The sequence below is a fragment of the Branchiostoma lanceolatum genome, chromosome 4 (genome assembly GCF_035083965.1).
Source record: "Branchiostoma lanceolatum isolate klBraLanc5 chromosome 4, klBraLanc5.hap2, whole genome shotgun sequence".
NCBI lineage: Eukaryota > Metazoa > Chordata > Leptocardii > Amphioxiformes > Branchiostomatidae > Branchiostoma > Branchiostoma lanceolatum.
The window spans coordinates 10,569,249-10,585,917 of record NC_089725.1 but is presented as its reverse complement, the minus strand read 5'-3'; the positions used below and the strand labels follow the sequence as shown (position 1 = coordinate 10,585,917).

Below are 16,669 nucleotides of genomic sequence, written 5' to 3'. Positions count from 1 at the left end.
CATTGGTGAGTTTGTGATTATTGAATATCTGGCTTTTGTTTCATATATTTTATTATACTTCTGCACATACTAAACTATTTTCCAAAATGAATTCAATGTAGCACATACACACATAACCTGAGCAACAATGAAATAGGAACAGGTATAAAGATAAAGCATTAAATCTGATCAGCATTTTCAAACGTATATATCGGATGCTTCTGTCACTTCTAAAAAAGAAGACCAAGGTATGTTTAAATATAAGGCCAGATATTTGCCTGCAGTATGAAGCAAGACCGCCAGGACGCCAAAAATCGGATATTTGTTTTCAATAGTCCTAACCACCTAACAAATATCATAATTCTGAGTTACACTGTTCAAACTTCAAACCAAATGCAAGAATTCAAAGTATCTGAACCACTAATTATACTATTCGTATTTTGCATACATCGGAATTCGCAGCGGATGGCTGTCATGGCAACGCGTCAACTTTGAAAGTATCACGGTTTACACGGCGTACAGTATCATAAAATATAGCTTTTGATATCTAGCGTATCATGACACCACAGATAACCTGTAGTAGCGCTTCAGTTAACGTCGGTGTAGAAATGTCGTCGATGCGAAGAAATAGTGTGAAATGGGTAGCTTTTTTCAAGGGCTGTTCCTTTCCTTCCCTTACGGTTGGTGGTGTATGCTTTTTTTACCTTCATTTGACAATGCCAAGGAACATGGGAGTAGCATACGAACTAAGAGTGATACCGAGCTCACGCGTGGCTTACTAATCTCGCCACCACAGCTGTCAATGCGTCCCTCAGGCGTCGCTGGTTATCATTCAACCACCGACAGCTTGTTTTAACTCGGCCTTTGGGAAATGTTTAACAGTCGTGTGTGCGAGCGTTTTGCTTGTTGAAACGGAGCGGTTTCTGCATGGGTCCGCCCTCCTAAAGACCTGGTGACAGTGTCGTCGTACAATTACCCCCCGACATAAATGAGGACATTCGTAGGATAGTCGTGGAAGTGTCGGTGCAAAATTCAGCTGTCTTGCGACGGGACAAAAAGGTGTCGAAGATCTTTAAAGAGAATACGTTTATCTGAAAATCCTAAGACAAAAAATCGTACGGCAAATGTGACTAAACCAATGCCTGCCAATGGCATTCACTGATCTATGGAATACATTAACCATGGTAAACGAAGCAAAACAAAGAAATAGATAGAAATTCTGAAAGTGCGCGCCAGTATTTCCAAAGAAGCATGATTCTATTTGTGAGTAACATAACAAGCTAAGTTGCATTGTCTTGACACTTTAACTTGTGGTCATATGCTTTGGTATATATGCGTACGATATTATGGACATGTACACATATGTTATTTGTACAAATATGCACATAAGATTTTGTTGAACTATTATATACAACACAGTAACGAAAGATGAAACGTAAGCGCTAAGCCGATAGGTCTTTTTCATACATTAATGTGTAGGTTGTTAAGTACGTGTTGTGCGTATTTGTAGTGCAATAACAACAGATTTTCACGAGTCTAACCTATTTACATAAGCAATAGTTTCACCAACATTTTGATTATAATGTCATAGAAGATGATAACAAAAGTACAGTTGGACTTTTTTGGACCGCTTTCGCTCTTTTAATGGTAATTATTTTCACGCAAATCGTATTTTCGGATTATGTGCTATAATAGTGAAAGCAATAGAGCTAGTAATTGAAACAGACGGTATCTCGTATGACCCACGCACGCGTGAAATTTAGGAATGGTCCATTTTGTCTTAGTGTGAGGGGTGGAGGTGAAAAAACACATTTAAGATCATCAGGGCTCATGTTTCATCATATGAAGTATAATCAAAACGATTAATATTCCCGAAGTTGCACAAATTCACATATGATATAATTGTGGGAATGTAACAATACGTGTAATGTTAGGTGGTGACAATCTGACGTTATACCGCCATATTCCAATTTCCCGACCATAAATATTCATATGTTTCAACGGGTGTTCGGACAATGTCATAAGGAGAATCAATTTCAGCTTTATCATCATTGCAATAATCATTATGCTCATTTTCTTTTATTTTGATTATCGGATTTTTGTTATCCTTTGTTGTGTGTAATTGAAATACATGTAATATATCCCACTATTTCTTTTTAATTCAAATGTACATGTATCATACGTTCAAGTCAGAATGCTAACTCGTCCTGTAGTCCACATGACAATGGTGTACGGTAGGTAAATAACTGTGTTTGCGAACTTTATTCTTCGTACAGATTTGTGTACAGTTTGCATTTCGACCAAATGTCGGCCCCTTTTACCATTCTACTCCTAGCTCTCAATAGTCAGGTCGTTCGGACTAGTCTACCAACATGAAACGTAGCTTGTAAACTAAAGTTTGCGTTGAAGCTTCTCGAGTCGAATTGGGCTTCTTTTCAGTTACGTGACAATAGACCGATCCCCTCAAATTGGGCGTTTTTAACCGATCCCGACTGTTAATTTCCCACCGTCCGAGAATTCAAGGATCGCTGCAAAACCTACCTCTTGTCCTGCTTTTAAGCTTACCTCCGATCAACCTTCCATCTACTCCACAGCTATACTATAGATTATACTTAATCATTCCCCTCAAAATTTTATTATGACGATGTATTCATTTTGATAAATCTGCATATTGTACATTGATTCGTATGATTTTGTAAGGTATCATTATGTATTGTATTCTAGTGTATATTGTAATGATTTCCCCTCCGTTTATTATAGGTTATGAATACAAGTTGCGCATTGTTTTACATTCACAATGAACAGTTCGACCAGTGAGAGAGCGGCTGCATGTCCTTCAAATATTTCCATTTTAAGAATATTTTTTTACGTTTCTATTTTTTGACGGAGGTGGGTGTGGCTATGGGATCGGTCTATTGTTCGCCATGTTGGATGGTTGAACCTGGGAGTTGGCAGGTAAATTTGATTTGTGTATCCAATTGCCTCCGTGAAAACGGAGGTACTGTTTTCGGTCAGTGTTTGTTTGTTTGTCTTGGTGTGTGTCCGTAGCTATTTGAATGCTGTAGAGTGACAGGATGTGAGGCAGAAGATGGTGTAACAGGAGACTGACAGGATGGGAAGGTTGGCTTGGTCCAGGTCCAAACTTGGTCCTGCAGGCTGGCAGGAAAATGCATAGACAGAATTTGAGAGAAATCCACAATAATAAATAAAACAAGAAAACCACAAGAACTCTAAATTTCCCAGAGGTATAAGATCTTTGATGTCTTGTTTTGAATGCAGTCGCATGATAATAGGTATACATCATGCACGCGCATGTGATTTCATAGGTATGACTCTTCCAGGTTCAATCACTGGGATGGCGATTACACACTATAGATACAAGTTCTCTTTGATCACAACTTCACGCAAAGACATCCTTCAGTCATCCCCCCCCCTTCACACACACACACACACACACACACACACACACACACACACATACACACACACACACATATACACACACACACACACACACACATACACACACACACACACACACACACATACACACACACACACACACACACACACATACACACACACACACACACACACACATACACACACACACACACACATACACACACACACACACACACACATACACACACACACACACACACACACACACACACACACACACACACACACACACACACATACACACACATACACACAAACTTAGCCCAATACTGCGGGATTTAATATGACACATCAGGCCATGTTACTAACCTTGACATTTGCAATACAGAATTAACTTCGATTCTATCGGTTCACCGAATCAACCTTTCCGACCAACTTCTCTTCCCAAATAACACAGGTTGTTCAACGTATGATGGTCGAATCAAAGCAAAGAAGACCATTGTAGCATATCATCATCAATTTTGTAAATGAGGCCTGCTTGGTGGTATGGTGATGGTCACTTTACCTAACTTCCAAATGCATCTATGCATATGGAATTTCAGTCATTTACCGTCTATGGAATTATACTATTTTCTCAATTATTATGCAACTTAAGTCTTCATGTGCAAAATTATAACTGTCGATGTTCCACTCTTTCTCAGTACCAACGTCACATGTTTGAATAGTCTCGTCGTGGAACGGATTGGATTTACAGACTTTCCTCATAATACATGCAAATTCGATCCTGATTTGCATAATCGCTTTGCAAGATCCGTCAACCCTTCTTGATTTATCTTCTTTTAAAGAAAAATAGCAAAGACACCCCTTCAGTTCCACAGCAAGCCGCTAGGGCGCCCTACCTACGACACTTTTTATAACATCAAAAGCTATCTGCTACCAACAAATGTAAATCAAAAGTGGTACAGAACACAAGATATCAAAACCGGAAGTTCAGCTGCAATGCCGTGGAAGGCCACCAGGGGACCAAAATCTAATAATTTCTAGTTTTTGTACTAACATAGCAACACACCAAATATAAAACCAATCGATTCAGCCGTTCTTGAGTTATCTTGTTGACCATCAGACACACACACACAAACACACACACAGACAGACAGACAAATAGATACAGACAAACAAACAAACACTGCCTACATATACGCTATAAGTTGAATAACTTTCTTGACGATGTTATTAATTCTCTGCCGTGTGCGGTATCAGTAGCTCAGTTTTGTTTGGATTAGCGATTGTTGGATCGATCGATTGATTGATCGATCATTTGCTTAAGCAACATCTATTATTCTTGTAATGACATCATATGGGCATTTGTTCCTGTGAGGTCAATATGTTTTAATATGTAATTTGATATACATTGACATTGAAATGTTGATGTCTGTCAAATTATGTCAATACTTTTTTTCAAGTTCTGTTATAGAAGACCAAGGTACGTAAATCGGTTCATCATGTATTCTGACCACCTGTTATGACAATGGAATCGTCCAAACTGCTTCTAAAACGAGTGTGCGTGAGTCGTATTTCAGCCCTTTATTCCAGCTTTATGTACAACTTGATTACACCATGTCATGAGAGGCCACGTAATAAGGATCGCGAATGACTTTCACGTCTATTATTCCAATAATCGCTACTCTTGCAGTAGATACAGTCATTTGGCATATTTTCGACGCCAATCCATCTTAATATCCTCATAAAAATCATGTGCTGTATCTTCACAAGACATACCCAACTATTTGAAATGAGAGAGGGACAGAGAGAGAGAGAGAGAGACAGAGAGAGAGAGAGAGAGACAGAGAGAGAGAGAGAGAGACAGAGAGAGAGAGAGAGAGAGAGAGAGAGAGAGAGAGAGAGAGAGAGAATGGTTTATTCATAAAAAGAACCTTTGCAACACCAGGCTGAATTGCGTTTATTGTACAGTAGGTAGTTGAAATATAGGTGGTTTAAACACGTTCAATATAATGTTCAAACTTTACAAACATTCAAAAGAATATTCACTATTCAAAACTTCAATATTCAAATAGTCAAATCTTACTCCGAACATAAACATCAATTACTCGTCGTTTAACAGACGTACACAGAGCAGAAGTAATACAAAAATGACATATTTTTCAGAAGTTTCCTTGCATGTTTGACAGTCGCAAGCAGCTAACAAAAACTAGTCTGTATAGTTTGGACCCCCTGTGCCAAGATAGGGAGAGCAACGAAGCTGAAAATTGGCTACGGGCGCACTTTGGTATCCACCTACGCGTTCTTGTTTAAATATATGTAGTCTTTCATTTGTCTAGTATTGTCGCCAGGCGCTAAAGATCAGCCCAATCAGATGTTCAAACATGAACACTTGCTGTTAGTTGAGCATGTACATGTACATGGGGCATATTTTACGCCCTGGGGACAGTTGGTCCTTCTGATTTGTAGTACCTTATCCGGCTACTGACATTTATCGGTTCGCGCGGGTCGGTTTCCTTTAAGAAATACGCGACGTCTCGGAGATACGGATCATGAATAACCCAATATTAAGTAACCTCAGAAGGTGAGAGAGGCCCTCCCTCAAGGCCTCGTACTCGTCCCAAATTACAGCCTTTACGACGTCCCCCGGATACAGTATATCACTTTCCACGTTTCGTGCTCTTTCCCTTTTTGGCATATGACTATTATATACTTATCAAACAGAAGACGTAAGAGCTTCGATTTTTTGCAGCACAGCAGGCGCCTCATGCGTTATAATAATGCGGGGCCAGGGTGGGTAGAAGCAAAGATCCTTTGTCTCGATACGAAGTGCGTTGGTGAAAAAGAAAACTAAAGGCCCCAGGATTGCGGGTTATGAGATTTGGTGATCTGCTTGGCAGCCGGGGCTCAACAGTTATTGCCAAGGGTACCAGAGGCCTACTTAACCGTGACCTAGCGGTCTTTGGCGGCCCCAGTAATTAGCATGACACGAAAAGATTCCTCTAAAGCAATGATAGAAACCAGTTTGGAAGGTCAGATTCTGTTGGTTTGTGACGCTAGTGAGATTTCCTGATTCCACCCTTGCATTCTAAGTGGTTCCGTGAGACTAAAACCTATCCAGACACTTCGCGGTGCAGTTATATCGATCGACTCGTAGCAGAACTGTCATTTTCGGGCGTATTTGCGGCTGGCTGTTTACGCCATGCGTATTAATGAATCTCAGATCTTTGCGAAGCACACTATTCCGTCGTTTTTATTGACGTGCATGAGAGATTTAAAAAATTAGTTCGACCTGGAATGTTTCACAAATATTACAAGGAATAGATGAAATATATCAACAGAGTCGTGTCTAGATCTTGAATGGACTCGTCGAAAATGAATATATATATAAAAACCTATGAGAAATGGAATGTCTTGCGTTCATTCGGGTTATTGCCAATGTTGAAAATCATTATGATTGAACCACCCCTGGGGCCACCCGATCATAGAAGCAAAGTTTTCCTGGCCTCTCGCTCCACAATGCGCTGTAAAGAATGGTAATTATACGCTGGACCTGGCGCTGGCCTTCTTGCGAATAGGAACAGATGGGCCCCAAGCAGCGGAGGAGGAAAAATATGGACGGCGTGATTTTTTCTTTTTTTCTGCAGCCTGCCCGATCGATATCATGGCGTTGCGGTATTGACGATTTTACAGGGAAGCTGATAACTCGCCCTGGGGTTGTCGTAATTGTGATTCCGCGCACTGGAATTGGAAGGCAGTGGCGACTAGTCTGTGGGAGGGAAGGTTCGTTGGTTCATGGTGGATCCAGGGGTGTGAGTTTTTAGGGACAGAGAGACGGGGACTTGGTAGAGATGAATAATGGCGAGTTGATGGAGACCAGGGCGTATGGGTTCTGACTTCACTCCCGCCAAATCAATTCCCCGCAATCAACGCACCCCACTGATCGATGTTGCCTCCGCCGCCTCAATAACAAATTAATATAAAACAGGGCCCGGGGGGCCATGATTCCCATTGTTGCCAGAATTATATGGGCGTAGTACCTGGATGATCGCAAAGCAATGGGGCCCTCTGAAACCCTCTATCAGAAAAATTGTCCGGTCCCCAACACCGGTGTTTATTGGGGTGGTCCCTTATTTCAGGTTATAGGAGGACAGAATATGTCTATTGTTGCATTATTTGCGCGTCACGTGTCTGGTAATAAGGAGCAAGTCGCACGAGAGGGAGGCAAGGGGGTCCAACTGTATTATGTATGAAAATTTGAATAATGCAGCGGCGGCTGGCCTCTCCGGGTTGGCGTGTTGGCTGCTTATAGGTAAGGAAGAAAATGCGCAAGTTGGTATCTAGCCTGCATCACAGCGAGGCTGCGGCAGCCCTGCTGACTCAGGTGGGCCGCCGAGGGGAACACTCGCAGCTCGCGTAGCTGAGAAGGACTGGCACCGAGACAGGGACGGTAGTGTCTCTGTTTTGTTTCCCATTTGGAAGAGGCGTTTAACTGTCTCCAAGAAGTGGCGCACGCCGCTGAGAGTGCGCCGCGCCTCCGCCATTGTTGGTGGGGGGAGGGGAGACTCCGCTATTTTCCAATAGGAGGGTGCTGACTGGCCGGATTTGAGGAATGGCTGCTGAGTGGCCCGCGAGATGGGGAACGTGATTTGCTGGATATTATCGGGTGCGATTAAGTGGAACGAGCAGCCGTGAGGAGGCGGCGAGGAGATAGCGCTCACTGATCGAAATCGGGTGGACCCCGCGAGCGCGTCCGGACAAGATGGGTGCGCGCTCGCGGAAACGGCGCCAAGAGTAGCCGAGCCGCGTTTAACAGGATGTTCCCCGTCCGGCAGGTCCACGCTGGCTGAGACAGGGGAACAAGATCCTTTCAAAGACCTCTGTGTTCTAGACGCTACCAAATTGGCAGCCCCAGTGAGCATCAACATGGCCACCACCGTGCACCTCGTGGAGCGCTACGGGCTCACTCCCATTCTCCGGCCCAAAGTGCACTCGACAAAGGATCCTCCAGAGAAGAGCAGCAACACCAACACCAACACCCCAGTCGTCGAGGAAGAAGAAGAAGACCATCATGGCTCCACTAACAAGCTGGCGGTAGTACAGAGCGAGGATGAGGTGCCGGTGAGGACCCGTAGTGGCCCCACGCCCGACAACAGCAAGGATCCGCGGCGCAACTCGGGGCTCAACAGCATCACACCAGTCTCCCATTCCCGGTCCATGGCCATGCTGCAAGAGATTGACTTAGACTCTTTCAGCCCCAAAGGATACGAAGATGGCGGCGGGGAATGGGACCACAAAAACTGCTGCGACCGGATCGTCATTAATATCTCTGGGCTCCGGTTCGAAACACAGGTGCGAACACTAGCCCAGTTTCCGAACACCCTCCTGGGCAATCCACAGAAGAGACTGCGCTATTACGACCCCCTGCGCAACGAGTACTTCTTTGATAGGCACCGGCTTAGCTTCCAAGCCATTCTCCATTTCTATCAAAGCGGGGGCCGTCTTAGGAGACCTGCCGACGTGCCCACGGATATTTTCACGGAAGAGATCAAATTTTTTGAGTTGGGGGAGGATGTCATAGAAGCTTTTATGGAAGAGGAAGGATTTGTAAAAGAGCCGGAGGAAGAACTTCCGACAAATAAGGTCATGAAAGCAATCTGGGTCGCGTTTGAACACCCTGACACGTCCTTCATAGCCAGGGTTATAGCCATTGTGTCTGTAAGTGTAATCATGGTGTCAATAATCACTTTCTGTCTAGAAACCATGCCACGGTTCAAAAGGATGCAGACAGTGACAGTGGGCAACAAAACTGTAGAGATAGAAGCCGAAGTGCCAGGTCCAACCGACCCCTTCTTTCTCATTGAGACCTCGTGCATTGTCTGGTTTACGTTTGAACTCATCATTAGGTTCATCTGCTCTCCGAGCAAGTGGGAGTTTTGCAAGAACTTCATGAACATCATCGATCTTGTTTCCATCGTGCCGTATTTCATCACCTTGGCCGCCGTCGTGGCCAAATCCGACGAGTCCAAAAATCGATCCTCCTCCTTGGCAGTACTGAGGATAATTCGGCTGGTGCGAGTTTTTCGCATCTTTAAACTTTCACGTCACTCTAAAGGACTGCAGATCCTCGGACTAACCCTTAAGGCTAGTATGCGTGAATTGGGACTCTTGGTCTTCTTCGTCTTCATAGGAGTCATTCTATTCTCGAGTGCAATCTACTTCGGCGAGACAGACTACAAGGAAACCCATTTCTCCAGTATCCCCGAGGCATTTTGGTGGGCTTTAGTGACAATGACCACTGTAGGGTATGGCGACATGTACCCACAGACCGTGGGCGGCAAGTTGGTGGGGTCGCTGTGTGCCATAGCCGGCGTACTGACTATCGCATTGCCGGTACCTGTTATCGTCTCCAACTTCAACTACTTTTACAACCGAGAGACTGCGGCAGATAACGCCACAGATGAAGAAGAGTTCAGACACGTGGAACAGATCTGTCCGTACGTCCCCCCATCGGACAACAAGAAGAAGCTCAGCAACAGTGATGGCACCGGGAACTCGATGGATTACATCGACACTGAGGAAGGGTGGATGTCGAACGATCCCTCCAGGGAAAGATTGACAAAGTGCCTGAACTCTGACACTCCCAGCTATGCCAAACTGAACAGGCTAAACACAGACGTTTAGGTGAGCCCAGGCACTTTCCTATAAAGACACAATAACTATAACGAGAGCTATAATAAGTTAGAAAGTTAAGTAAACAATGGACACAAAGATATGATCGCATGATCTCTACTACTGATGCATGTTTGTTGTTACTGCCAGCACACGGCATCACCTCATCATGAGTTGATCATCTATGCAACAACAAAAATGAAACCCAGACCTTAAAGCAAATGCAATATGTTATCCACATATCACATTGAATTCAAAGGCCACTTAATAAATAATCGGTGGTATTTCTTTTTATAATCAAAGCAAACAATTTTGCTGTGCTTTATATTTTTGCATTGCATGCCATAATGTTATGATCATATGGCACGGGGGTGCAGTGTTTTGTATTAGAATCCGCCTAGCCTTTTGCTTGGCAAAACAAGTGCATGTTGCCAAATATAAGGCTCTATGTTGAAAACCCTACCGGGCCTCGATACAGTTCATTACCGAGTCCGTTGAGTAAGGGAATCCGTCGGGGGGCCACAAGAGGTTATGAAGGACGTGTCAGGTTGTTCTCAAGATGATAGGACATGGGTTACAGGGGGAATCTAGAACAAAAAATGATATCTACTCAACCAGGGGAATTTTGCCAGTGGTGCATATAGGGTGTGCTGCAGGTGAATGCATTTTTCCTGATTGGCTGCGGGTTGGCAAGACAGGTGGCATGCACTGCACCCCTCATTGGTTCGGCTCTGCATGAGGGATCTCTCCCTTTAGGTCATTTCACGCACAGCACGTTTGATTCTATGCAAATAGCTTTAATTGATTGACAAGTCTATCAAGTGTGTGTAACTCATGGCGACATACAGGCATCATCATGGAACAGGAAAAAAAATAAGTATTTTGGTGCTGCCAAAATCATGTGGTTGTTCTTTTCAGTTTTCTCAGGGCCTTTGAAAATGATGTCATGTGTAGAACACAGTTTGAGGTGTGGCTGGAGATGCTTTCTTTATCCGAAGAAAGCACGAGGCCACACGAAAGTACAGGTTTCACTTTGACATGACAAGCTGGGTTAAATCAGTCCAGCGCTGACAATTTCTGTTCCCTCAGTTCCCACCAAAATAATCATGATCAACTGATTTTTCTAAGGGAACTATCAAAAAGTGCGAAGAAAAATATAAGCACACACAACGTAGATAAGCACTGTCAACAATATGTCCCCCAAAATGTCGGTGCTTGTAAATATTAATAAGTGATACGTAAAAAAAAAAGCGAGGAGGATCGATTTTTGGACTATCTGAGAGTTTTTATCAACGTAGAAATTGTATTGATGACATGTTGACTAATTAAGACAGGCAGTGAAAATATATACATATATAGTGATCTTGCATATATACAAATATCAGCAGGAGAGACCGGAATTTATAATGTTAGACCATGGATAGCTGTGTACAACCCGAACCTGCTACATTACCTCTGCACCTCCAGGGCATTATTCATATCTCACACCACGTGACTTGTACCAGAATAACCCACTATTCACGTTATGTCTGCGGTCACGTGTGACCCACTATCTTACCTTCACAGCAGAACTGGGATTTCCTGATTATACCATTGGAATACGCTATGCTCGAGCGCTGCACGCCTACCCTAAATATTCATGGTACAGTTCAGTGAGAATGCATGACGCAAGGCCATTATACTATTCAGGCACAACCCATTTTGTGCCCCTCCAAAATATCAAATATTCTGGCGCCGTCTTTAAAAAAAAACTCTATCTAAATTGAGCGATGATGGCTTCATTCCAAGGCCCGATGTCTTATTAGGACATCATTTACTTTTTCGTGAGTCTATTTGCTACAATATTACTAAATGGATTAACGGATTATCTATTTCTGTGGCCTATGCAATCCAAATCTATTCTAGAAATAGATCTTCGCAAAAACCCAATAACAATGTGCGTATCTAAAACTCTCGATTTTTTTTGTCAGCCGACGATCTAGAAATCTTGGATGAAATGTTTTTTTTTTAAACAAGGGTTGGGAATACAGCCACCATCCCTAACTCTCGAGACTTTCTCGTAAAAACCACCCCATGCCCCTTTAACATTAGGATCCTTTTAACAAAATCGAAGAAAGAGGCCAATTGCATCTATATGGACATATTCATCCGCCTGACACGATGGCAAAAAAGTAAAAATACACCGTGTTGATAGAACAAAACATGTCGGATAGACAATTGTGTCGTGCGATCTCACAGGATTTGTCGACCTTGCGCCGCGGCAGTTTTGCTGGCCACAAAAACGAATTGCCTTGATTGCGGCCCTGGATTCCATCTGTCATTAAGATTGGTGAACGCGAGGTATAGGGAATATCAAGAGGGCAGAATACGCAGTTGCATGGCGTACCTGCGCAACAAAAATCAATGCACCAGAGAAGAAGAATAGTACCGCAAAGCCTTTCAGTTTTGGCAGAATATCAATTAAGTACACATCTATGTCGACTGCAGTCATGTATTACCATTCATTCTTCAAATACTTTCCTAACGGCGTTTGACAATCTAAAAAAAATTATCAATATTTTTCCATAACCTTCAAGATGCGTTTTTGAACATAAGTATGGCACTTCTTATTAGAAAAAATATAATTATCATCTCTATGTTATGTATTTCTTCACTGTAATCGTATCGTAATCATAACAACATTGGACATTTTTCTTTTGCATTCCTTTTCTGAAAGGGAATAATGAGTTCAAATTAGTACTCTCTTGTCAGAGATGGTTCTTTTGTGTTGCTGCCTATAAAAGCATATCTAGGACACCATATTTGACGTATGACCAGCTGGTGATTAGAATTAGACCATTGTAGTTCGGCCACGTTTGTCAGAAGCAATGAGACAGTTGCCAGCGGGTGGGTTCCCATTACCAATTCAATTGGACGCCTGGACCAATACTAAATCATCTGCATCACACGAGCACTGCAGAACTATTCCGGTGCTTCCATCGGTGTCGTAACTGATGTTTCAATCAGTCTCTTACCTCCTAGTTCTCACTCAGGAGATCGCTTGTTTCGAATTATGGTTTTGGCGGCGTGCCACACATATTGCAAGGTCGCTGCGCCGGATCCCCGGACTAGAAATCTTTATTACGTGAGATTAAGATGATTGAAATGGCTGATTCTCAACTTGACATTCGATCACCAAGCCCTTCTGGAAATGGTAAAATGCGTAATAACTTCGTACAGGCGTGGCGCCGTTACGACGAACAACCCGATTGTGAAGAACATTTGTGTTGACGTGTAGATTTGCAGGGTTTCACGCAAAATATAGCTTAGAAGTACAAATTGAAACTACATATTTGGTGTCTCCCCAAGAAATGCAAATCCAAGACCTTAAATCTTTGTTATGGCCCCAAATCTACACAATTTTGACAAAATCATCAAAAACTCCATTTCTTTAAATTGAAACGTGTCCATTTTATATTCAAATGAAACAGTGCATGTTTGATTGTGAGAATGGAAAAATGAACTGATACTGATCTGACAAATCAAATTCATTACATGTGTTAAAACGATTCAGTACACGATACAGTAGGTAGATTGCATATCAGTTTTCTTATTACATTTTGAATATCATCACGATAGCAAAAATATAAATAGCATAACATTACGGCTGTTACATTTTTTCATACAAAAAGATTTATTTTGACTTGAAAGTTAACGCCCTCATATAAACATATGCATGGAAATTTTACAACTGAAGTACCTGGAATGCTTTTTATTGGATCATTTAACCGTGGCACAGCAAAACCACCGCGGATTCATAAAACCGTGTATACTATGTATACTACATACACTCAGGAAATCCCAGGCGAATATCGAAACAGTTTACAAAAATCATATATTTTCCTCCCTCATTGTCATTTCTTATGAATATTCTGTTGGCCTCAAATCGTATGCTTTCTGTCTAAGTCGTTTATTGACCTACATGTACAGGCATGTCCTGATTGAATCAAGCAGTGGGTGATGGTTGTCGGATGAAAGCCGCATATGGGCCTCACACGCCAGGAATGGCCCTAATGAATCTCTTACCTTATCGCTTACATCGGCCATTTCGGTACTTTCTTGAAACGTAAAGCAAAATGAAATGTTTTGCTTCATTCCGTAAACATATCAAGAATATATATATAAATAGAAAGGAGCATATTGAGTTGTAGTGCCTTTAGATCGTGAAAACCTTGAAAAATAGGCTCATCTGACAACCCATTGCTGACGCATCTAGCTTTGCCTACCGGTCGATCAGATGGTAATACAGAGGGCAGGAACGTGCTTTGCATGTTGTTACAGGATTCTGACATCATGTAATCTATCAGGCCCTTGTTCAGCAGGCCCGGCCGTGCCGCAAAATCACAACCGCCGTGATTTTGACCACATTTCCGCAAAAATCACAACTACCGTGATTTTTTACCACATTTCCGCAAAAATCACAACTACCGTGATTTTTTTTACCACATTTCCGCAAAATCACAACTACCGTGATTTTATTTACCACATTTCCGCAAAATCACAACTGTCGTGATGGTTTACCACATTTCCCCCGGCTTTATTATCATCTGTCGAATTTGAAGGCCTCTGCATGTCATTTCCTATAGATTATATATAACCACGATGAAACAACGCACTTTCCCATGTATATAACAGACTACACCTTTATTAGCGCAGTAAAAGTAATCTTAAGTCTTACGGCTAAAGGAAAACTATATAAGGTAGAGTAGGAGTGCATGCACACGATCGGAAAACAAAGTCCTTTAAATTAAGCATCCATGTACTACCAGAAATACCTTAAGGAGCCAAATATATCATAAGAAATACTGGTAATAATCCAATGTAATAAGTACATCGCACAAAGAAACTGGTGAATCAGAAATTGTACATATACTAGCAATAGATATTTATACCTTCCGGCCTATCCACAGGCTTGCAATACAATAGAGTAAGGAATGTCTGCACTGGACACGTTTATGTAACGGATGCATGAAAAAATATGCCGATACGGTCACCTTCCACATCCCCTGTGTACTCATCAGACTGGTAATGGTGTTATGTATGAAGTAAGTAGTCCCTACTGGAAAGTACATATCAGCTATGGCCGCAGTATGATCGTTTTTTCGGGGAGAGAAAAGACTTTGCTCATTTACATATCGACCTTCCCTTTTCCCAGCCTTCGCCATTTTGGGCGGCCTGTATCACAATGTAAGTAAGATATAAGAACAAGACCTGTGGGTTCAGTGTATACACGTATATTCAACACACAGCTAGGAAAGATCACTAAGTAAGTCTTCCTTGATTACATTTCCAGTAAATATCTAAGGTCTAAGGCGCTAACGATGTTTGCATGTTGTTTATCAGATCTCTCTCTCACTCTCAGAAGCTACCTGATAAAATGTAACGACCTACGGGCTTTGCTGCATTGCAGTACCTAACTCTGTCAAATCGAAAAATCGAAGATGGAAATAAAGCCAAAGAAATAACCGATTGCAGATTGTCTTCAGTGCGTGTTGGTATCATTTGCATATATGCTGATCGAACTTGAGCTGCGTGTCATGGAAAATACCCTCACCGTAGTCAATGCTTATTGATGTCCAATCTGGACCTATAACATCCAGGTTGATGAGTGTAAGACCCATTCGGCTGAGACACGATATTTCACAGTAAAGCCCACCCGGCTTACAATTTCCTATAACAGCCACTACATGGCCGATTACAATTCTTCATGTGACGTTACAGGCATAAAAATCTGTGGGTTTAACACAATATAAGCTGAGTAAAATGAAGAACACGGAAAGGCCATGCTAGCTTTCATCGATACCACCGCACAGTTGACGCAGAAACATCACTGCGTAATAGGTGTGCCCTCTACATACCAAGTAGCTCGTACCCTGTCTCATTTCTTACAGTAAATGTTTAACGCAGTTGATAATATCATATGTGTCGTTTGAACTGAAATTATGATACATTGGAACATTATAACTGTTGTATATTAAATCAATTAGCAATATGAGTCACAACAGAATTCATCTTATTAAAACTAAGAAAGCGCTTATTATGATTCTGAGGTATTTGCAAGCACATTCCAAATCGGCTAAATTCCTTGGTCCATTTTCATTGACAACTCGAAACTCGTTGCGAATGTGGATAGAATTAGGTCATTCTCCGTTGACGGATGCACTTGCCATCGGACCTAAGTAGCCCCCAATCACTTTTTAGAGTTGGCGTCATGTTTTATATGTATATTATAAAGATCCTTACCCTTCTATTCACAAGAAAAAGCACTACCAGATAAGCATTCGCCTGAAGATTTCATATTCTATGTGCTGACTGCTTAGATTTTTTTTCATCATAAGGTACTGTGACGTTAAAACATTATCACGTGACTTATGGTATTATTTTCTTCTCCGATATGTCCAGGTAATTGAATGGATTTATTTAGAAAATGTAAACTGCTAGCATCATAGAAAAATGGCAAAAAAAGTCGTCTATTTTTGGTAACAAGTTAAGTATTTTGGACAACTTTATTTTTTTAGCATTTCTAGCTCCGATTTTACCCGCCAATGGTGTAAAATGACGTTAGCTGCTTTTC

The 16,669-nt window shown here is 42.0% G+C and overlaps 1 protein-coding gene across 1 annotated transcript; it reads left to right on the top strand.

Annotated features, from left to right (window-relative positions):
• The first annotated feature begins 7,644 nt into the window (after window positions 1-7,644).
• Window positions 7,645-15,560, top strand: LOC136432523 (potassium voltage-gated channel subfamily A member 1-like). Its single transcript, XM_066423880.1, has one exon. The coding sequence runs from the start codon at window positions 8,311-8,313 to the stop codon at window positions 10,066-10,068; it is 1,758 nt and encodes a 585-aa protein (XP_066279977.1). The 5' UTR covers window positions 7,645-8,310; the 3' UTR covers window positions 10,069-15,560.
• The last annotated feature ends 1,109 nt before the right edge of the window (window positions 15,561-16,669 follow it).